The 23,846-nt window shown below is 44.8% G+C and overlaps 1 protein-coding gene across 3 annotated transcripts; it reads right to left on the bottom strand.

The window, feature by feature from the left end:
* Positions 1 to 4,033: 4,033 nt before the first annotated feature.
* On the bottom strand, positions 4,034 to 23,549 carry pals2b (protein associated with LIN7 2, MAGUK p55 family member b). 3 transcript variants are annotated; one of them, XM_076754996.1, is made up of 14 exons: positions 23,418 to 23,549; positions 17,387 to 17,439; positions 14,834 to 15,091; positions 11,022 to 11,122; positions 10,210 to 10,362; positions 8,782 to 8,934; positions 8,365 to 8,592; positions 7,369 to 7,500; positions 7,199 to 7,295; positions 6,799 to 6,867; positions 6,552 to 6,713; positions 6,275 to 6,477; positions 6,036 to 6,164; positions 4,034 to 5,684 (listed from the first exon to the last, which is right to left on the bottom strand). In XM_076754996.1, exons 3-14 carry the CDS (start codon positions 14,964 to 14,966, stop codon positions 5,508 to 5,510), a joined length of 1,737 nt encoding a protein of 578 aa, XP_076611111.1. In that variant the 5' UTR covers positions 14,967 to 15,091; positions 17,387 to 17,439; positions 23,418 to 23,549; the 3' UTR covers positions 4,034 to 5,507. The 3 variants fall into 3 exon arrangements, with proteins under 3 accessions (XP_076611111.1, XP_076611112.1, XP_076611110.1); XM_076754997.1 differs by lacking the exon at positions 14,834 to 15,091; XM_076754995.1 differs by lacking the exons at positions 17,387 to 17,439; positions 23,418 to 23,549 and having other exon boundaries at positions 14,834 to 15,377.
* Between the last annotated feature and the right edge of the window lie 297 nt (positions 23,550 to 23,846).

The raw sequence follows: 23,846 nt of genomic DNA, 5'->3' as shown, positions 1-23,846 counted from the left end.
GCATTTCTAGTCTTCGGAATGACTTGGCTTTTTATTTACCAACTTGGAAAAGAACTACCTCAGAGCAGTGTCAGGTGCTAGCTAATATTAGCCCTAATTTATAACAATGGTAACAAAATCCAAAATTCGTGTGACCAAACCGATACAAGCCAATATCGCGTGAGAGCACTGTTCTTTCCTTTAACCTTAACACATGCAAAACCAAGTAATCATGTATGACTGGTTGGTTGCTTTAGTTGGTTACATTTTAGGGGACCAAATCTTTGTAATTGGGAGTCTCACTGTTTCATGCGAGTCTTCTTTTTAACAGACGATGACAAAAGCAGCCCAGCACAACCTAGGACTCATTCATGTGGTGACATAAACTACTCACGACCGGATCATATATCAGCAAACGTGCCATCATACAGTCGCTATGACGGTGTGTTGATATTCCAGTTAAATGTTGGTGATATTGAGGAATGTTTGCAGTGGCGTTGGAAAGATGTATGTACAGCAATACGCCAGTCTGTCCTCTCAGCGCAGGTCAGGGCTACGCTCAGTAAACATTTTAGACTTTCAGTTAGCAGGACAATACTTCTTCTCCATATCTGGAACCAGCTTTTTCTGTTGTTGTTTTACCAGAATGTTGAAATATAAAAGGTTTCATACCGGACAGAGCCACTCCATGTGATCAAATGCCTACAACTCTCTGCCATGTCAACCCAGTATTGCAATAAAAATCAGGGTGGATGCCCCTGTCTCGTATTCATTTCCACTTCTCCTACAGTTAGCCGGACTCAGCGCCATTTTTTTTTTCTGGGGGTAGGATGTAGTTATGCATGCAACAATGTACAAAGGGAACATACACGTTTGAACATACTTCACGATGCATCAGAACATTGTAAACTTCAACGAAAGGTACATACGAGGTCGCGCGGCAGTGAACTACAGTTTGTCGTAATTCAGCCCAAGCTGAAAACATCCAGCGTGTTTGTAGTCGTTTTATGTGTGCCTTTTGTCGGATCTCTCCTCTCCATCTGGCCCCAGCTTTGGGTTTGCGAGTCCTTTTCAACACAAAGGTTTGACGAAAATCTGCTGCACCACATCAAAAAAAAAAAAAAAAAATTAATCATCATGCAACCTTGTGTGTAGATGCTGCATAGAACGATCAGTATTTGTGTTTTGCACTTTCAAAGCAGTCTCAAAAAAAAAAAAAAAATCGCCCACTTGAGGTTGGGCAGAAAGTAAAAAGAAATAACTGACGAGGTATTTTGTGCTATCAATAGGAATTATAAGGAATAATATGACTTTGAAGAGCTTTTCTAAAAAGGTTGATATATCTATATATATTCATGAAGTACCTCATAAGCCTGATATATGCTGCATTGACTTTTTTTTCTGTAGTGTACTTCATATTGTCCAATAAAATTTGAATTTTCCCCTTCAGGGAGGTTTGAGTGTCGCCCCAGGCTGTGCACGTGCCACAACCAGTCAATCTGATCCGAGTTCTGTCGTAACAGATGAGTGTTACACCTTGTGGCCAAATGATAATGTGTCATTTATGCAATTTCTACTCAAACGTCATCCGAATCTTTTCTCCGTTGTAGCCACGTCGTATTTCTGTGCTCTGTCGTCTTGTAATTTTTTGCGTATTCTCTGTGTCTGTGTAGCCAAAAATATCGGGTTTAGCTGCCGAAGAGTTGACGTGCACCAAGCATCCTGCGAGGCTCTGTGGTATAACGCCACTGTTGACTCAGGTATTGTCGTGAAAAGGGCTGTATCTGCTTACTGTGTCCCAGATCCCCCCCCCAATCCCCCAACCACCACCACCTCACCCCACCCTACCCTGCACCTTTGTCTTAAAATAGCCTTAGATCTACACGTGAGGTTCCTATTTGGCCTTAAAAGTTGAACAAATTATGCACTACAATTTCACAGACTTGACAGAGAGCTCGATTCCCGTTCAGACACACTTTTTCTCGAAGAGTTGGGGTCATTGCCACGTTATCTACCTCCTATGAATGTAGGGGCTGTCCTGGAGTTGTAGTCGACTGCAAAACCTTTTTGATTTTCTCGCTCGTCTAAAGACAACAGACAATCATCTGTAGACTCTTGAAAAATATAAACGATATTCCCCTTTTCATTCATACATAGAACTGATTCCAGGACGCTCCGTTTTTTTTTTTGTTTTGTTTTGTTTTGTTTTATGTTGGGTTTTTTTCCCTCATTGGCCGATTTCATTTTATACATTGTGCTTTTTTTTCATTGTAAGCCATGATGGAGAAGCAAAGTGACCAAAGTCTCTTGGCAAAGGCAGCCGTGCACAGCCGCGTGGATTCAAACCTCCCTTCATTTGTGTCATTTTGAGCTCACTTTTGAGTTGTTGTTTATTTTTTTTCCTCTCTCTCTCTCTCTCTCTCACTCTCACTCTCTATCTCTCTCTCTCTTCTCCCTTATTTAAACCACGACATGCCAAAACTGAATTTGCTGTCATTCCTGTTCTGGTGAGGGTCTTTACGTTGCTGATTTGATTTGTTCACATCCACTGCTAAGCTCCTTGTTCTTGTTGTTGTAAAGTTGTAAGCTTTGATTTCTATTTTACATTTCCTTATTTTTGTTAACAAGTATGCTTACAGAACACAAGATATGCTGTAAACCCTGTTAGGACATAATGTGAATACGTATCAATTAATATAGTTCACTCTTCGGCTTGACTGTAAGTTGCATTAATTAATAAAAATGTTTCAAAAGTTTTCCTATTTTGTGACTTTTCTCTTCGCTCATTTGATGTTTTATGCTCAGGTGCGCAGGTGTTTAGTTGCTCTTAACATGAACAATGGCTCTGTTCTGTTGAAGTGTCCCAGCCGGCCGTGACAGTGAGCCAGCATGCACAATACCAGCACCCTGAAACCGAAGCAGCTAATTGGAACTCAGCCATCGTTCATTTTATGAGTTGCACCTGTGATTTTCTGACTGTGACATGCCACCTGTGAACAGGCTCTGAACTTTAAAGTCATTTACAGAAGCTTTAGCTGTGTGTCAGAGAGAAAGAGGATGTATGCTGAAGGTAGCTTACGAGGTCTGTGATTTCAGTAACATTACCAATAGAACAATAGACAGTTCTTCGCCTCTAAGCTTAGCATGCTAGCATTTGCTCAGTAGCCCTTCCAATCTGTCAAATATTTTGACTCACATTGAAATTAATAAAGGCATATCAGGAGGGATTTATTAATGCACAGCAGCTCTGAATTGACCACATCGGATCATGTCTAAACTCTTTCTGGCATCAAAAATTTAGTGAGGCAGATTCACTTCTGGGATCAAAGCAATTAAAGGGTTAGTTTGCCCACGTTCCACATCTTCACTCTTACCTCTCGTGGTCTTTATCCATGCAAATAGATTTGGCTTTATGTGTCCAGGTTGCGAGATACTTCTTAGATTTCCGTTTGTCTTTCACAGAGGACACTTGAACGCAACAGAGCCATCGTCACTGTTTTTAATCACACCTGTGTTTTTCCTTCTATGACAAGATGTCTCTTGTGAAGAGGAGCAGGTCGTCGTCTGTGGAGCTCAAAGCAGCTTGACTTTCCTTCAGTATGTCCTGGTTAATCTGGTGGTCCCAGTTCAAGCCTCCAGCCTCTCGGTTGCGCTGCGTTGCAACATCAAAGTCCAGATTGTCTTTTAAAAAATGACTTGAAGTGCTCATTTTTAATACAAGCTGTTCAGGCTGGGCGTCATTTGGAAACTTGAGTCACGGACAACAAATCAATACTTTTTTTGATGCCTTCTTGAACAGAGAGTAAACTTATTCTTCAAAACTGCTGGGAAAACTAAATGTCAAATGGTATTTGAAGACTTTGCTGGTACAAGACTGTAAAAAAAAATCTGCTTTAAATCAGACAGTCTGACCAAAGAGGAACAACTTTTGATACTAATATAGTTTTTGACTCTAAAAGCAGGCAGCTGAGGTTTGACCTACAGCCAGTATTTACTAGAAATTACTGCAGTAAAGCACATGTTAACATAATATTTCAAAAAGAAACTACTTTGTGAGGTTTATTAAAGTTTATTTGTCGTAACTTTGTTGATAAAAATGTAAAAACAAATCTGTAGACATGAGGTCGACGTGAAAACAGGCAGCAGGGCTGTTCTCTAAAACCTACAACAGACTGGCTTCAGGATTTTCAAATGTTATATACACATATACTATTTATTGCAAAGAATATCCATATAAGATCATTTATTACGGTTTTAAATGTATTCTCCTGAAGTTCAAGACAGGTTTCAGAACAGAAGAATGGCATTTTTTCAGTATTTTTCTTGTTTTGACAAAGATTTACAAAGTTTAAGACAAACGATAGTACTAGTTTTACCCTTTGGCTTTTCTAAATGCATTTACCATCCAAAGTCATACGTTCAGTGATACATTTACATTAGAGCCTGTAGTTGAAATACCAATCCGACTGGACATTTTCTAAATTTCAAACTTTATTTGGAGGGCTTTGGCATACTGCAGCACTGAAGATAAGGACCATGAGGAGGGATGCCACATTCACATAGAAAACACAAACAAGTTGGCTTATGTAGACAAGAACAATGACGGTCAATGACGATGACTGTGCTCACACCCCCGACAGACTGATAACAAGACCGTTAAAAACAAATCAAAGGGTCACGTGTGAAAAAAAAATCCACTAAAAATCACCACACGGATGGAAAACTAGCATAAAAACACAAAATCTAAACAAACTTAACAGACACAGTGTTCAATCTTGAAAAAGTACATTAGAAAGTTGTTTTTCCTTTACATACTGGACGAGTTGTGCACATATGGGCCTTTTCACCTCTCCTGGTCCTGTGGAGGACGCTGACAGGAGAGTTCAGGGCTGGCTACGTTAAAAACACTAAAGGATTACGCTTTATGGACGTGAAAATAAAACACAGCTACACAGGTTTCTCAGACGTGGCAATGACGCGTGACACTGACGGCTTTCTTGGCCAATGACTGCTAAAAATCTTCTAATCCATCTCCTCTCCTTGCGTTTGTATCAGAGCGCGGATGGTGGTCACAGATCCTGGAGGTCCATGAAGACGAAAATACTTGAAATCAAAGGGACAAACTACAAAATAAGACATGTCACTATAACAATAAATTAATGCAAAAATATGGCCCACGGGACGCGACCAGATTTTTTGCTTCATTCTCGCTGGAATTCCACATTGAATAGAAAGATCTTTCATAAAAAGTTATAAAATAAATAAGCACTCTTTCCCTTTGAGTTTTGAGTAGAAAAAAAGTTGCACGGCGTGCAGGCCCAAGAGGTGAAAGAGCAAGTTTGTTTTTTTTTAATCATTATTATTTTCTATCTCTGCCCTCTTCTCCTCTTCTTCAGCCTTTATGGTCAGAAACACACACACACACACACACACACACACACACACACACACACACACACGCACGCACACACACTGGTGGGTCAGTGTGACCCGCTCAGTGTGGTCAGTGGGAGCCCTGCAGCTGGTCCTCAGTACACCCAGTTCACCGGCACCCACTGGGGTTCACTGCACAGTTTGTCCACGGCGGCCTGTAACGTCTCGAAGGCCTTGTCCAGGTTGTCGTTGATGATGGTCAGGTCGAAGTAGTGGCTGTACGCCCTCTGGATCCGAGCACTCTCGTCCACTGTCTTCCTCAGGTCCACGTCCTGCCAGCGCACACAGGTGACAGGTGAGTGGTGGAAACATGGACATGTGTCAGTAATAATTCTCCAGTTATATGAAATCATATCATATAACACTCTGAATTAAAGGGGCTTGTAAACTTAGTGAACTTTGAATGTAGGACTTTAAAGGAGTGTCTTCACACTGTGGTGCTGCTCACTTTAAAGTTCACCTGATTAGGAAGCCTCTAAGTCGCCGCCCCATGGGGGTATGGATATGGATATGTGAATGGATAATCAGGCATGCTCAATTACCATTAGTGTGTGTGTGTGTGTGTGTGTGTGTGTGTGTGTGTGTGTGTGTGTGCTGAATGTGCCTGGGAGTTGTTCACCTACCGTGAGTTGCTTCGTGGTGATGCCGGCGTCCACCACGGCTTTGTGCATGCCTTTGAGAGTATCAAAGTCTGGGGCTGCGATGAACACCACGTAAGGCATGAACTCCGCTGTTTTCAGTACCTTCAGAGCCTGAGGAGAGACACAGGAAGTGACATTACATGTTGCCAAATGTCCTCTCTGAAAGGACCCTCACGTGTGTTCACTCCACCCCCACCCAAGCTTTGTAAACCTCCTCTTGCCTGTGGGTTGACATCCAGGATGCAGCTGCGTCCTGTGGCCACCACCTCATGGATGGACTCGATCTTGGTGCCGTACAGGTTACCATCATACTCGCCGTGCTCCAGGAAGCGGCCGGCCTTGACGTCCACCTCCATCTCTGTCCTTGTAGTGAAGTGGTAGGAGTTGCCGTCCAGCTCGTCGTCACGGGGCCGCCGTGAAGTGTCTTAAAAAAAAAGCTCAGTTAAAGGTTTGATCGGCATAAGGTAGAAATACAGACAAAAACCAAGCGTGACATACATGGTATAGTGGTGCCGAAGCGTGTGGGGTGGAGGACCATCAGTCGGTTCTTCAGGCTGCGTCGGCCCACGCCCTGAGCGCCGATCAGAACCAGCGTCTTTCTCTGGAACGGTGGCACCTTTGCAACTTCTTCATAGATCTGCAGCTCATGTCTGTCAAACTCTGTTGAAACACAGGCACAGTTATTAGCCAGCGAAAGAAAACGATACCGAAGAGGCCAGATAAAAAGCATGAAAACTGTTCTGACCTGCATTCTTGGCTGTCAGGTACATCATCTTCTTCTTCTTTTTTCCAGCTATGGTTCCACAAAGGATCCCTATAAAACAACACAGAACATTTGTGCTGTTGTTCATCTGTGCTGTTACAGCATTTGGCCAGAAGAGGGCAGACATGGACCATTGTCAAAGTGTTGGGAACATTGGCTGCCCAGGCCTTCTTGCTATTAATCAGTGTTCCTGGTAAAAGCAATAGAAAAGTGACAGAAGTCTGGCAGCAAACCAGTTTACAGACTAAAGGTCAATCCATCATTTCAACATCAACAGTTCTAAACAGAGAAACAGGAAACTTTCAGATGTGTTAGCTCTGACCAAAGCACAGCTCGCAGTGTTTACTCAGAGGTCAGGTGAGAAACGCTCACGCTCACATACCTGATCCATCAAAGTCTCGAGGGACAAAAGCTTTCCTCTTCTCTTCCAAGAACTGACTGGGTATCAGTCCCGTAGCCCCGCCGACCACATGGCATGCCTGCCACAGATCACAGATCAGTTCAGTTTCCAAATCTTGAGGAGGGAAGGGAAATAAATGGACGAACGCTCACCTGCCACCAGTTGGGATCCTCTCTGTTGACAATCTGCAGGATGTCGCCTTTCTTGAAGGCCATCCCCGCCTCTCGACAAGGGATCAGGTTGTCATTGGCCGGGTTGTAGTCAAAGTACGGCCGCACGTATACCTGTAAGGAACACGTGCACAGTTTTGAGACATGAATGAATTCCTACTTTGTTTGTGGTCATGGGAAAGTTTGTTTCCCTTAAAATGAAAAAAAAAAAAAGGTTGTGGATGAAACAGACATACACAAACAAAAAGAGAGCGAGGCGGGCTCAAGCTCAGCATGCTGTCTCACATACTGACACGGTAACAGCGGCTCATTCACACCCGTTAGGTCCCGCACCCCACCCGACACAGCTGTTCACGCTGCGCCAAACAGTGGAGGCTTTTGCCAGGAAGGGTAAGTGCTCTGGCCAGTGTATTAGATTAAACAAGCAGCCAGAGGAAGCAATAAAACAAGCCAGTAAAATATACAGTGCAGCGCGCCCTGAGCCACAGAGCAGGATGTGATTTTGCATTATGTCTCATTCACTTTTACTGCTTCTCATTCGATTTAAGCCTTACAAGCATTTCCAGTTTTATGTCTATTTGTTCAGGAGGCACCATATCTTCAGGATTTTGATTTTTCAAATCAGGAGCCATAACAGGTCGAAAAAATTTCTGGCACACGCATGAGAGAAAATGTTTAATAATATCATAAATTACTGTACTTTCCATGTGAGGGAACATGAGATTACAGGAAATGTGTGTGTGTGTGTGTGTGCTTGGAGTGTGCGAAAGAGACAGAAACAGCTAGTGTGACCCAGATAGCATGTGGAGTGTTATTAATAGGGCTCCCAGGGTTCACATTCCTGCGCAGAGGATTGTGGGAGGGCCGCGGGACAGATCACCAGCCCTGTACCACTGCCCAACATCTGCCCCTCGTTACATAAGTGTGCGTGCTTGTGTTTACACGAGCATCTCATTGGACGTTTCTTTGTGTGTCTACCTGTGGAGGTGCAGGAGCGTCTCGGTAGCTCGGGAGGATTTTCAGCGTGATGCCTCCGCTGCAGTCCTTGAGCATCTCCTGCAGCTCGGTGGGGTTGTTGCCGACGTCCTTGCCGTTCACTTCCTTTATAATGTCGCCCACGTGCAGCAGACCCTGCCTGTCAATCATGCCGCCGTGAAGGATTCGAGCAATGACCAGGTCGTCTTTCTCCACCCGAAACGTGACGCCCTGAGAGGAGGGAGGGAGCAGGATGATGCTGAGCCTCTGCTGGCTGCATGCACGCTCACCTTCACCCACAATCCTACTGTTCTGACACCCTTAATGATTCAGTTAATCATGTTCTCAACCACTCGCCTCCAGCAGCATCCACACACACACACACACACACACACACTCAGACTGTCTTGCTCTGCTCACCAGTGGCTCTCCGGCCTTCTTTCGGATGCCAATCATGCGCACAGCATCAGCCTGCATCAGAGCACTGTTCACCGCTGCATCATTGGCCGTCTCAGTCGGGGGCGGGACTTCGTAGCACTTAGAGGCCACCATGTCGTGTGCCTCCAAAAGAGACTGACAGAAAGAGGGAGAGAGTGATGATGACTAAAGTGATGCCATGTAAATTTTGAAAGAAGAAAAAGGACATTCTTTCTCATGCAAATGATAAGCTAAGTTCATTTGCGAAAAAACACAGCTTTGATCAAGTCAATACACTCAGTGGTTTTTCTGTTACAGCCTCATTTGGTCTGGTATGACCAGGTGCTTATGGTGGCTAATGTTTGCGAATGTTAGCAAACTTTAGAATGATACTGCTTTGTAAGTAACATTAGTGCTGAGACTCGTGCTCCATTCTGTTTTAGCATTTACTATTCTAATTGTCCCTTGTGTCCACGCAGGATGCTGTTCAGCAAAAGCCACACCGGCTCACTGTGCATGATGTCAACAGTGCTGCAACTTATTGTCATACAGCAAAAACTGGATGATCGCTGTGTAAGGTGAAATATGTTGACTTTTGGTAGAATACATATCTAATTTATGATGCTGCAGCATCTGTAACAGTTTGTCAGCATCTTCTGGGTTTGATTTTCCCAAAAAATGAAATATTTGAAATGTCAACACCAAGCTGTTTAAACACTAAAGTATGAAGTCCAGGATGTCATCCAAACCAAAAACTAATCATCTAATGGCTCAAATCCCAAATATGGATTACCACCAAATTCTAATCAATTAATTCTTGCTTTGCTGACTATCCACCCACCAATGTTCATCCAAGCCTGTGTGTTTTTCCAACCAGCTCTACTTTTTAAAGTACCTTTCCAACTGCTAGACAAACTACTCCTGAAGAAAATGAGTGTGCAAACTAACACACTCAGTATGATGTAATATCTGTTTCCCCCGTCTCCGTCTCTCCCTCCCTCCCTCTCTCCGTCTCTCAGTAGGTCAAATGGGTCTTATCCTTCAGCTTACAGCACAAAGGGCTGTGATTGGTGCAGAGGCTTCGCTGAGCTCAGAAGCCTCACTCCTATTGGTCTGGCCTATGTAAAGCCCCCGGTAGGTCCAAGGATAAAGGTTAATGTCCTACTGATGCATGAGGCTAGGATCCAAAACATCAGCTCTGTGCTACTGTAACTACAGTCAAAACATTACAAATCTAGTTTAACGTTCACTCCGCTATAAAGACGGAAAATATCAAGACTACTCTCTCGATCATGCATGCACACAGTGATATTTTATTATTTATGAGGTGTCCATAGGTTGACGTTAAAATGAACACTTCATAACAACCTCAATCGGTGGTGTCGAATGCAAGGAAGTTGCAAAAAATACTTAATGTTTGCTCCGCCTCACCTGGAAGTGCGGCTCCTGGAGGATCCTCGACAGTTCGGCCGCGCTGTCGTCTTTAACCTTGAGGCTGCTGATGTCGCCCAGGATCTCCGTCACCAGCTCCACATTGTTGTCCTGCACCGCCTCCAGCTTCACCTCATCCAGCTGTTCGTGTGCCTGGTGGAGACGGAGATGCTCAGGGAGGGTAGAATGTGTGTGTGTGTGTGGGGGGGGGTGACAGTCAGATTTTCTGTGTGTCATGTGAGTATTTATTTGGACGTGTGAATGAAAGAACCAACCTGACTGATATTTCGCAGCACTGACTGCTGACATAGAGCTGACTTACTGTGGGGTTGTTTTGCTCTATAAGCAAGCTGTCAGCCTCATGTTACAATGTTAATCAAAGGCGTATTTGTTTATGTTTAGGCAACTGTTTTCTCGACAAGTTCCAGGCCTGCAGGGAGCAGCTGAATGGCAGAAAATGACAACAGCCCGTGTAACGGGAACTACAGCTGTCCTCCAACTGAACTCACTACACACTAGATTCCCTACAGCAGTGAAGATGTGTGTGTGGGCAAATGGTTTGTGTACAGAAGCGTTGCAAAACATGCTCTGTCAGTGAAAGTGTAAGGCTCCATCACTTGATTACTGACAGTATATATGCATTTGCGCAGATACACTCTGCTAGCAAAGCCTTACTGTACTTCAGCGCCTCAGCCACAAGCAAAGCACTGCTGGGAGCAGCCGGGGTGAGGGGGCCGGCCAGTGGTTAGCGTTAGCCGGCCAGCTGCTCACCCCGAGCTATGTGTGTGTGCTACCTTAACCAGGGAGCGTACAATGGGACTTTCCATGATGCCGCGCAGGAAGAGCAGGTCGATGTCTTTGGCCCCCGTGGAGGTGGGAAGGTCACCCAGATTATCCAACACCTGCTGCATGGCTGGACGGACGGGTTGAGAGACAAAGATACAGATACAGACACAGACAAAGAAAGGGAGAGAGAGAGAGAGATCAGAAGAGTTAGCCAGGTGTGAAAGTCAAACAAAGCGTAAACACATGCAAAAGAGGGTTAAAGCGGCCGCAGCAGCTGAGAGGGAGAAGTACACACAGCCTCCATATTTCATGTTACTCACGTACTGCAAAACTGGGACACAAAGCTTCAAATAAAGAGACACATAGAAATATTATGTAAGACTCTGATCGGCCATGTTTGCAGTTCATTCACTGCACACCAGTCACAGCATTTCACAGAGGTTTACTATCAAATTAAAGCTCCATCTGGAGGTCCATTAAGTCTGCTCCTCTCAGAATGAGAACAATTGCCTGCGTTCTCAACTCAGACTCCCACATGGACCATATGTATAATTTGTTCATATGCTGAGGCAGAGAAACTGAGGGATTCAAGTGATCTCAGTTGTTAGAAAAAAAATCTTATTGATGTCTGTTGAGTTTTGGATTCTGTGCACACACGCAGAGAGAGGGTGAGGTGTGGACAGTGAGCTCACGCTCTAATGCCAGGGTCCCAAAGCCTGCGTAAGCCCATTTAAGACACTTAAAGCACTGGGAACGTGTGTGTGTGAGCGTGTGTTTCTCTGTCATTATACACTTATATGGGTAGTAAATATGTCCAGTCAGCACTTGCAAACAGCTGATTCTCTCCATGATTTCTCTGTATTTTGCTCCACTGGTCTGTTATCTCTAACTCTGACTCATGTCGTATAGCATAAAGTCAAGTCTCACACTTCAACCTGCTGTATAGAAAAAAGTGGCATGTACAACATTGCGGCCTTGAAAAATACAAGTTATGAATAACTGCGGTTGTTTGAGGCGTTGTATGGTGTACTTTCAAAATATTCATCAACTTTGGCTTAAAAAAAAAAAGCCTATGTGAATCATGATATGTGCAGTTTCAGATATTTTACATGTGAAACTGAATGCATCATTTGCAAAAACACACTGTCACAAATTTTTTTGTAATGATTACATGTAATATCTCATGTGCACCATCATTTCACATGATAACTTTACACAGCAGTATATGTGGGTTTTTTTGGACTGTAGACTGTAGGACATAGTGTACTTCAAATATGAATTTAATATCCACTTCCCTTGTACGGGTTGGGTAGTATTTTACATCCAAAATCAATGCATTTCTGTATTTTAGATCACCTCAGTTAAACTAGAGCTTGACAGCATCATTTTTCATGATTCATTCATCACACATACAAAATATGACACAGCTGCATGATTAAGAAGGAAGAGGGTAAGATCAGTGAAAATACAATTTATCTCACAATGAGGCAAAGACCTCACTGTAGCTTGATAACAGAGCACAGACAGACTGCATAAACAGGAGGCTCCATGCAAAAACACCCCTTAAATATTTATGATCCTCTTAAAGGAGGAGGGGAGGTTAAAAACTGCACTGCAGACTATTAAACTTGTTAATCCATAAAGCAATACAAGTACTGCATTAACAACACAGAAACATGATCCCAAACTCAGTTCAGACAGAGTGTGTAGTATGGACAGGATATTCGGTTCCTGTGGGGACCCCACACTATGTTTCACAAGCTAGAACAAACACAAAGTTTCAGAGCAGAGCTGTAATTGTAGTAAACACATCCACAAAAACGCATAAACTAGCATTAAACCACACCTTGATTGCACTACGCTCACTTGCCCCATCACTCACTCACACTCACAATTAGTCGTGGTTCAAACTCCTGTGGAATAATGTTTCCAGTTCTCCAAACTTTCAAGCCTGTAGGGCTTTCGAAAACGTGCAACGCCCTCCTGCTTCAGTGGAAGAAAGAGCACGCATGGCAGAGGCCTGCACTTGCATATCCAACAATGTTAAAACTGACCTCGCTGACATTCTTGAACACATCTGACCACAAAACCTCAGAAACGCACCAACACAAACACTCACAGCTGGATCCCTCCTCGCATCCATGTTTTTGTGCTCTTTGTTTTGACCTTTACCCACTTGGTCAGCTCATTGTGTCACTGCGTCCTCCACCGCAGGAATGTTTGCTCATCCCAGCCCGTCCAACGCCCCCACCGCCCTCACCCCTCGCCCTGCCACGTGTACTTGTGTGTACATTACTCATCCTGACAAACAACCCCTGCGAGATGCTTTTCTATCCAGTGAGAGATTGGAGATGAACTAAAGCCTCCTGCCTAAAGTCTCTGTAATCCTATGAAATATGGCATGGAGATAGAGCACAACCACCTACCAGCCTCTTGCTAAGCCTGGCCTGAAGAAGTTGTAAAAGCTAAGAGATTACAGTTACAGTGGAGTGTTTTTTTTTTTTCCAAGCTGGTTCATTCATCTACATAATGACTCATCCTACTTACCTGCTTTTAATTCCTCCCACTGTGCACTTTTTCCTGCAGTCTGTGTCACCATCTAACCAACGCCTCTGTACGTACACCTACCAGCACTGCGTGCGGTGAATGCCAATGCAGAGACTACCTGTTTAAGAATTCCTGACTCTGTTTCTCAAGGAATGCGACGCAAATCCCAGGAGCAAAGACCCGGCAACCTGTGTTGCATGTGGTATTATTATTTTTCGGCGCACAAGATGGCGATCAGAGGAGGGCCGTGACTGGCACAAAAGTAACATCTCAACTAAACTCAACCTGCTCCTGGGAAAAAAGTCACAGCAAGCAGTGACTCCATGCTGGGATTCTGCAGCTTCTAGAGGGTACATGGTAAGATTGACTGGCTAAGCTAATATAAAAAAAATATAAAAAATAAAAAACATTACATAAGAAGTCAGAGGTAACACTTGAACACTACCTGTTGCAACTGTAGAGTACATGAAAATGAACTAGTTAGCGAGGAGGCAGCAACACCCAAACCCTTTATGTATCCATGGTCTGTTAGCAACAGTTTGATAAAATAAATGACTAAATGGTTCAAAAAGTTTGCTAAAGGTGTGAATAAATGGTCGAAATAGTTCACCGAAAGTAACTCATGAATGCTTTTAAAAGATACATAGACATAGATTGCTACAGTAAAAGTAATGAATAAATAGTTGACATAGCTAAAACTTTTAGCTAATGGGTAACAGTTGAAGTATTTTAATATTTGCTAAAAATGATGGATAAATAGTTTAAATAGATAGCTAAATAAGAGATAAACAGGTGAAATAACTTTAAGTCACAGATACGTAGTTGAATGGATGAAATAATTTGCTTAAAGTGTTAAATTTTCCACTATCAATGGAAACTTGATGAACCAACCATAACACTGATGGTTCAAGTACATGAATGAATCATCCTGTTATACATAATGATTGGTGTTAAATAACATCTAGTTTAAAATCCGTTTAAATGAACACTTTTGAAACATGATGACAGGATACTTCAGTTCATCTGTCATGGCTGTGGGGGTACGCCAGACACTAAATGTTGGAAGCAATGCTCTAAAGGATCAGCAGATCATCTACTTTTAACGGTAACTGAAAAATCTGACACTCTGTAGGAGGCACATGACAATCAACGCTGCCTTCTGATTATTCATTTTCATGAAACCATTCCGTCATTCCCTCCCTCTCAAAATTTAAAACAAAATCAAAGACGACAACATCTCTCTGTTCATCTACACATGTGACACTCCAACTCTTACTCCTTCTTTCCTCACCTCCAGACGTATCTGGCTCCTGCGTGGACTGCACGGCCGGGGGCCCCTCCACGCCAGGCTGTCCCGGGGATGTCATCTCCACCTCCTCCTCCCGTACCCCATTGGGACAGGCATCCTCCATAGCTGTGACCATCGCCAAGCCCTCCTTCTTCCTCCCTGCTGCCACAAGTATGCTAAGGCTAACCACTAGTAAACCACCAGTAGCTCTGCAACTATGTCTTCTGTCCTCCAATCGTCTTGTCTGGCACTGCTGACCCTCTAAACTCCCAAAAAACAGAGAGTGCAGAGGAGAAAGAGGGGGGGGGATTGAGGACAGAGAATGAGAGAAGAGACACAAAGAGAGCGACAATAGAGTGGGATTAAGATCAGGGGATATTAAGAGATGAGAAGGGAAAGAGGAGCGGAGAGGAGGAGGAGAGATGGGGGGTAATTTAAGAAGAAGGGCAGCGGCTGATGTGAAGATAAGTTCAGAGAGACAGGCATGAAAAGAGACAGAGAGAGGTAGAAGGCTGGACCGCATACACAGATGTGGACATGCGTTCAATGCTTGTCCGTCCCCTCCCTCCACTCTGGCTTTAATACCTTCCCTTCCCAACCCTCACCCCCCCCCCCTTTTCATAACACACACACACACACACGCACACACACACACACATAATCCCACAATCCTCTCCTGCTGTTGAGGGCTTGCTTGAGTACCCCTCCTCTTGTTCCCCCGACCCCACCCAAAGTCGAGTTGCCCCTTGTCTAGACCGAGGCACACACACGCACGCACACACGCACACACGCACACATGACTTGAACGTCTCATTATGTAAGTAATCTTACATAAGTAAGTGTTAGTGAAGGGGGCCTGACCCTACATTCCCACTCTGTTCCTCGTTCTTTCTCTCATTCATGCTGTTCCTGGTCTGGACACCCTGCTGCAGCAATGGGCACAAACTCTCAGCGTGTGCAGATTGTGCTCGTACGCATTCCCTCAGCGGTCGTCCACCTCCTTAAAGCAGCATGTGTCAGCCTAATGGGAGCTTTTTCTCTTTCATTTTTTTTTCCTTTGGTCTCTCTTCATCCTTAAATTAATGTGCCCTTACACCTTACGTCTTGCTAAGTCAGTAGACTTGAGGTGCTGACTGGATTATGCACACTGTGAGGCTGTAATTTAAGATGCTTCACACATGAACCTAAAAACCTTTGACCAAGCTACTGTGCTTGGTGCAGTACTTTCTTAGTATTTCTTGTATTGTGTGTGTGTGTGTGTGTATATATATATATATATATATATACACACACACACACACACACACACACACACACACACACACATACGTATGTTACCATCGGTTTTGCAGGTATTTGATTATAAACTAATGTATTGGACAAAGTTTTGACCTGATTCTGATGCTTGATGAAAAGTCAGAGGATCGACAATGTTATTGCAAATCATCTGGAGGGGGCCATGAATTTCTGTATTCAATCATATGTCAATGCATCCAGTAGATGCTGAGAAATTTTGCTGGATTAGTGAGAACTTTGACCTGCTGGTGGAACTACATAAAAAGTCAGGGGACCACCACAGTCTTTAGGATAGCGTGAATGGCTGATTGTTGAGATATTTCAGTTGACCAAATTGATGGGCTGACTGACTGAAGGACCAACATTTCCATCCCTAAATCTGCACTGCGAGCATGACTAACAACCAAGAACCCCCTGCAATCTGTAGAAATATCAATGCTGTCAAGATGCAGAGGAAATGCAAAAGAAGCACCTCGTACATCCCGGTGTTAAGAGTCATCTAAAACAGGCCCCTCCCCTTCAGCATCAAGCCCCTCCCACAGCGACACAGCTGTGCAAAGAGCAGATCTGTCGACTTTAATCCGCCCCGCCTCTCCCTCCACCCAAGCCAACCCCTCCCCCAACCCCGGGACATGAGATTTTAATCCGGCCACGAAAGCACGGGATTACAGAATCTCCCTCTCCTCTTCTCACCGTATCCAGCGTTCAAACATCTCTACATGCCGAACAGTATGACACACAGCCTGCTTTGGCAATGGTTTACACATGTACGCTATGATGGTCTGCTGAAATGGCCTTTAGCAACTGCTGCCCCTGACCAAAGTGTGAAAAGAAGTCATATCATTACAGTGTTACACTGATAAATGACTCACATTTTCACACATTCTTTGATCACACGTATGACTTTCCTCTAATTGTTCCCCCGTTAAGGGTCAGAAGATGAGAGCTGATGTCAATGAATATATACAGATCTCTGTAATATAAAACCTGAAGCTTCTGATTTACAGTTATAGATGAATATTAGCAGGGCTCTTTAAGTAATATCATGAACCTTGATATCCACATGGACATATCAACACATGCGGAAAAAAAACAGCTGCTTCCTTAAAAGTTGTGTTTCGGAGCAGTGATCAGCACATCTTTGCCTCAAAGTCTGGCAGTCCTCCCACTGAACTGACAAAATCATGTCAAAAAACATTTTCCCAAAACGCCTCCAGTGTGTCAGTACTGAGGAGGAGGAGGGGAGGAGGTTGTGTTTACCTGTGCTAGTCGGTGTAGCCCAACCCCAGTCCTACTGGCTGCTCATCAGTCAACTGTGAAGAGAGACAGAGAGGAAGACAGATGTGTCAAAGTTCACGAGACTCGTCCTTATGAGGCATGAATATTCAGTCCTACTCGCGTTTCATCATTCCTCACACACCCTTGCTTAAGCAGTCAGATACATACTTGTGCTTATCCCTCACACACACTCAATGACTCCTTCTTTTTTCCCCTGTGGATTATCTGTTTCATCTATCTATGTCAGCCGCAGTCTCGTCTGCTCTACTGAGGCCGTTGTTCGCTCAGAGCGATACACGGAGTCATCCAGGACGATTCATTGTCCTCGGCTATTCAAGGATGCCTGCATCATCAGCTGGCGCCGTGCCTTCAACGTAGTAAATGGCCACTATTCTCTAAAAGTAATGACAAAGCAGTACGCATTCATCCCCACAAAGATACTCCTCTCACTTTCACTTGCCATCTCAAGCAAACGCATTAACCCACACCTTTTATATGTGTATCACGTAGAACTAGAGCTGAATAATAGAGGATTAATATCATTCGCTGACACTGGCTTGTCAAAGATATATTTATAACATTGTAGGTGCTGGCTGAAAAGCCTGATGATGAACACTGTGAAAGTTGGGATTGTGCTCAACCAATCAGAATTAATATTTCTAGCAAGTACTGGTATCTTGGTATCTGCATCAGGGCTAAACCAGTGTTTCCAACGTAATGTCTTCACTTCTTCTACTACAGTTTTTATTCATAACCAACTGTCACTGTGAACAGAAAGGACTGCAACAATCCCAACCCCACTGTACGACGTTGAAAACATCATCTAATAGAACCGCAGTGCCTGGCAGCACTAAATCCATTCATGCTGCTCTGAATAGCCATTGTGAAATGGCCCATTGGAAAATGCAAGCCAGCAAAAAACACAATGAAATGATGTGATTACAAATAACCGATGCCTGCAATCACCAGCGAAACAATAGATTATCACTCTTCCATTCTTCACTTCGTTCAGCCTCTTTCTCTTCCCCCGAGCAGAGGGAGGACAGTGTGGTGGCTGGATTGTTCCATAAAAATCTACCTGCTCACTCAAATCCTGAATATTTCTCCTTGTTCGTTTCCATTCTCAGACGCACTCAGGAGGAGATCACACTGTCCACTTAACTTTAGACCTTAAGCTCCTCTCTAGTCTGGGTCATACCAACTCAGTCTCGACTGGAAACGATCTGCGTTCAAGTGCCAAAACATTTACAAGGTGATTACAACACTCAGAGGAAGTCTGCTCATCACTGGCTTGCCATTATCCCTTTTTACTGTACTGGGGTCTTTTCACCCATCATGCTAGAGCTAATTGGTCCTTCATTGTGTGAAAGAAAGAGAGAGGAAGAGAGAGGAAGAGAGTGAGAGGTCGAGTCATTACGCAACGCAGATTACAATCAGGCTCGGCACGTTTATTGGAAGTGAAAGATATCCCTCGGAAGAATGTTAATGGAAGCAAAGCCGCCGCCGCGGTTCCACGTCAAATCATCCGCACCACGGAGCAGGAGCCGGGCCAATCAAAGGTCCGAGCAGGGAGGGAGGCGCAAACAGAGGAGGTGAAACTCTGAGCAGAATAAAGATGGGAAGGGTACAACTTGATTTTAGAGTATAAAAGCGGGCAGAGGGGGTGAGAGAACTTCAGAGGAATCAGAGAAGAGATTCAGAGCAGGAGAATAAGGAAGAGATAAAAGGCGCATTTAGAGTCCCGAAGGAGAGGAGAAAGAGAGAAGAATCCTCAGAGATTAGATAGAGCTGTGGGAAAAGCCTCTCAAGTCTTTGGGGGATAAGAAAAGGAGAAGGAACAGATGAGAAAGTCTTGAGAGGGAAAAGGGCAGTGGAAGTGATCGTGGAATGCAAACACCTTTAAAGGTGGTTCACGGTGTCTGGAAACGTCCAGGTAGCTGTGGTTCTTCTTGTGATAATTGCTCCAAATGATGATCTATACATGAGTGCTTTCTGGGAACATGCTCTACATAAAATAGATGGCGGAGAGTTTGTGTTACGCACTTATTTGCATGCAAGAGTCAGGTCATCTCAAGGACTAGGAACTGGGTTACAACACGCAATTCCATTTTTCATGGCTGAAGTCGATCTTTCTATCATCGATTTAAACCCTGAGCATGCACTGGACTCAGCGCTCCCCCGGTGTCCTTTTATCACCATCGCTGTGTGCTTCTCTTGCCTCCTCTTGGGACAGAGGAAAAAAAAAAATCACAGGAAGTGTGTCATGTGCGATCCCGGCTGCCATTGGCTGGTGCGTAGGAAAGGACGAGTCAAACAAAAGTCCTCTGAGTGCCCCCTGGTTGCCAGGCACTCAGATGATGGACAGCTCATGGAAGGGGGATTATGGACGGATCAGAGGGTTTGTTTTTTTGCACAAAACATCGCTGCTGTCTTACACATGTAAACGCGTGTGTGCGCGCGCATATGCACGCTATTAAAAGCACAGACAAACATCAGCAGGCTGTGTGGTTTTAATTCCTCTGCTTCTAGTCACGCTAGCAGGAAATCTCACTCCACCTCAGTCTCAGTGAGCGCATTTTGTGAATTTATAGTCTCAGATGCAGCACGGTGCTACAACCCCCGGGGTCATGAAACACAAAACACACACACAGAGTCAAGCCCATGAAGCATTCATCCTGGAGAAACCATTCAACCCTTGTCTATAAACTCTCTTCATCTCTATTCTCTGGCTGATGAAAACTTACTCTTTGCCCTCCTGTGCTCCACAGAGCCGGAGGCGCAGGGCCCTCAGAGCAGCCGTCGCTCTCCGTTCCTCTCAGTGACTTGAGAATCACAAAAGAGGCTGGTGAGCCTCTGTCCTGCCTGGGAGCCCTCATGTCTCTTCATTGGCTGACTCCAGGGGTAGCAGAGAGCAATTAGTAAACTTCCCTGAGCACTGAACCACAGCGCTCCCACTGTGTGACACCAGTATGATCATGAGTGCTTGAGGGGCACAAGATATTCAAGGAAGTGTGTATTTGTGGACCCGTGTGTGTGCATGTGTGTCGGTGTAATGACTGGCTATTCATATAACCACCCCCCTGCTACAACCAACCCCATCCTGTCCTGCCTCGCACCCATCACCCTCTGCCTCCAGACAAACCCTATGTAGGTCACTCCATGTGCTAACACAGCCGCTCAATAAGAGGATTACACTGCTACCCCCAAGATGGCCATCTTAGCAGATCAATATCTGCAGAATATTTACCATAAACATGTTTTCTAACCAGTTATCACTCCGTTATCACAGCCGCTGATGCTACTGTGTATTGAAAATGTCTCCAAAGCTGATGAGAATGCAGCTCTCTGTTGATTCATGCTTGTCTCTACACTTCACCTGACACTGCACTCTAAAATTACCACCGTTTAACGCAAAGGCATCAATTGTTGCATCACTGCACTTTCCCCTCGTAGACAGAAACAACATCGTTCTCCTTCTTGGTGATGTTACCAGATGTCCGTGCTTTGCCACGCAGCTTGGGATGATATAATTACACGGCCGTCCGCAGCTCGTCAAAACCCTTCGGCACTGAGCGTGCAGTGATCTCAATAATGAGCAGCCCGTAAGTTAATCTAACCTGCCACATGGCCGTGCCTGCTTCCTCTCAGTCGCTCTCCCTTCCCAGCCTCCTACTACTGATCATTAATATTAAGGAAAAGGATGGGGGGGGGGGGCGCAAGTGATGCAACAGCACTTAACATGACTGCAAAGTTTGAAAATGGGCTGCGAGAAGAGAGATAAGCATTTACCCCACGCGTTTGCCTATTTCTCACTCATATTTTTCAGTGTTGTATGTACAGTACAGCCTCATCTCATTGCAGATCAGTTTTCAGCAGAAAATTTGTTGGTTGCCTCACACACATTCTTATTTTGTCACTTTTCCCATTGTCATCAGTGTTAGACCACAGATTCAACAGTTCTGTCTTTATTCAGGCAATGAAAGACAAACCAAGCTGCCTCGTGCTCCATGAATAACAGCATCGTTTATCTGCAGTGGGATGCCCCTTTAAGACCTCAGTAACGGATGAAATCTGGTGAATCTGCACTATATGCTCAAGCAAGAACAAGACATTTGACTTAACTTGCTTCCTCTTTCCAAAATAACGCTCCTCTCTGTATATAGATTAGTCATTTAGTTGTGCATTTTCTTGACGGAGATGCAGTTAGTCCATGGAAGCTGTTATGGGGTCAGTTATGTGTCAACTGCAGGGAGGTTCAGGACAGGGAGGGTTGATTGTAGGTGTGTAGATAACAACCCAGTGATACATGTGTTGTTCATAGCTGGAAGGTTTGAGTCACTCCAGTCTGTGTGTGTGTGCGCGTGCGTGCATGCGTGTGTGTGTGTGTGTGTGTATGTGTGTGTGTGCATCCCTTTCTCTATCTCTCTCTTACTCTACCCCTTCCTCCTTTTTTCTGTACCATCTCCCCCATGGCTGTGTATTAATAATGGAGGAGTAGAAGCTTCTGAGCGTTGGATTTGGTCTGTGAATGACTCACTGACAACTCTCATGCGCTCCAACATTGAGGGCATGTGTTTAACTTGAAATTCATGTTTTCCTCCGCCCCGATGACGGGAAGGAATATACATATGAGGGCTGAGTGGCCCAACTTGGTGCCTTATTCCACTAACTTCAGCAGAACAATAAAGGTCATCCTGGATCCTGACTCAAAGCTTTACTGGATATCCTCACCCTGGCACTGCAGATTTACTCTAATGCACTAAACTGTCTCTGTCTCCTTCCCTTCCTCATTTTCTTCCTCCTATTAGATTCAACAAATCTGATTAGGGCTTATTATAAGGCTGAAAGGAAGAGAGAAAGACTCATAAACTCAAGTTTCCATGCAACAAGATCCATGCTACCCCACTCAGTGGTCTAGTGGCCTATATTGCCCCTCCCATGAAGGATCCCCAAGGATGTTGCGTATGTGCATGGGCTTCCCCCATCACGTGCCAGACTAAACAGCTTATAAACCTTGCCAAGTGACCCCGTGCTCCCCCGAGCTAGGAAGTCCCAAGATTCATTGAGAGCTGCACAGTCTGTCTGTGATACATATGAGCGGTTTTATGTTTCTAGTAAGTGCTCACATAAAGCGGCCGTGACATTGCGTTAGTGCATTATTATTAGATGGCGCACTCGTACATCTCAGCGGAGGACAAAAAATAAAAATCAATAGGACCGTCTGGCTGCGCCTCCCGTCTGCCAGCGTGTGCCAAGCCACCGGTCCCCTTCTCCGTTTTCAGTCAGGAGCAGCTCAATACAAACACAGCTTTGTTTGATAATTGTTTCCAAAGTTTTTCTAGACAACACAATGTTCTTCCTGGTGCAGTATTACTGTGTATGACTGGTTATGGTACAAGCGCACTGTGTGTCTTCCCTCCAGCTCACCACCCTTTGCTGGTAGATGTTGCAGTGTGTCATTTCGGGACGGTGGCGTGTTCCAGCCTCCTCATCCTGTCCGCACTAGAACCTGCAGCTCTTCCCTCATGTCTTCCCAGTCATGGATCGACGCCTCGGTTCTGACGCATGGCCACATCCGTGCGCCACACGCGTGCGCTTGAACCGTGCGCCAGATCCGTGCCAAAACGCTTGCCCCGTTTCGGCTGACCAGACAGCTGTACGTTCACACCGATCTCGCCACACGTGCGGCCATTTTTTGCTATCCATCCGAGCCATTGTGGCGAGCGCACACTTACGACTACAACCCACCCGCCGTATCCTTCCTCGTGTTATGCAGGAAAAGGGAAAGGACGCGTCCGATTCCACAATAGACGCCCAACGCGGACCGGTATGTGTCTGAATAAAGCCTGCTCTCACAGCAGGAGCGGGATCTATGGGGGACAAACCTCCCCTTCTGTCAAACTCTACTGCACCTCAAACACGGTAAAGTGTCTTTGTCTCCTATTTGGGTACCTGGGGGGTGAATGAATTCAAAATCTTCACATCACAAAGATGATCGCGAGCCACCACTTACCTGTGAATCGTGCGTGCGAGTTCGCGGTAGTCCACCGACTGTCCCGGTTGGACATTCAGGCCCCCCTCAGCTGTCTGTCCTGGTCCCGCAGCAGACTACCAGAGAACACGACGCCAATCAAACGGGCACGCCCCGCCTCCTCAGTTGGCGTCATACACCGCCGACCAATCACAGCTGAGGGACAACCCATTCTGAGTGATTACATTGTAGCATATAGTGTTTTCTTCATGGCACAATGTCTCACACTCGTTCATTCACATCGTAATTTAAAATGTGTCCCGTAGACTATATATGAACCCCAGCACAGAAAAGTAGAGGCCTAACCAGGATGCTGTAGGCTTCTTTCACAGTCTGAAGCTATCAGAAAAAGCTATCATAAAACTATAGCTTACATTTTTAAAAGTATGATTATTTATGCGTTTTGACAGC

The sequence above is a fragment of the Chaetodon auriga genome, chromosome 17, assembly GCF_051107435.1.
Source record: "Chaetodon auriga isolate fChaAug3 chromosome 17, fChaAug3.hap1, whole genome shotgun sequence".
NCBI lineage: Eukaryota > Metazoa > Chordata > Actinopteri > Chaetodontiformes > Chaetodontidae > Chaetodon > Chaetodon auriga.
Note: the sequence above shows the minus strand (reverse complement) of the source record. Positions and strands in the feature narration are given on the sequence as shown.

Excerpts from the sequence above, each read along its gene's own strand:
- pals2b (XM_076754995.1), bottom strand. The coding sequence starts at position 15,353 with ATGCGGTCCAGCCTTCTACCTCTCTCTGTCTCTTTTCATGCCTGTCTC. Across the intron at positions 8,935-10,209 it reads TCCAGGAGCCGCACTTCCAG|TCTCTTTTGGAGGCACACGA; the intron begins GTGAGGCGGAGC and ends TCTTTCTGTCAG. Across the intron at positions 6,165-6,274 it reads TCCTGGATGTCAACCCACAG|GCTCTGAAGGTACTGAAAAC; the intron begins GCAAGAGGAGGT and ends GTCTCTCCTCAG.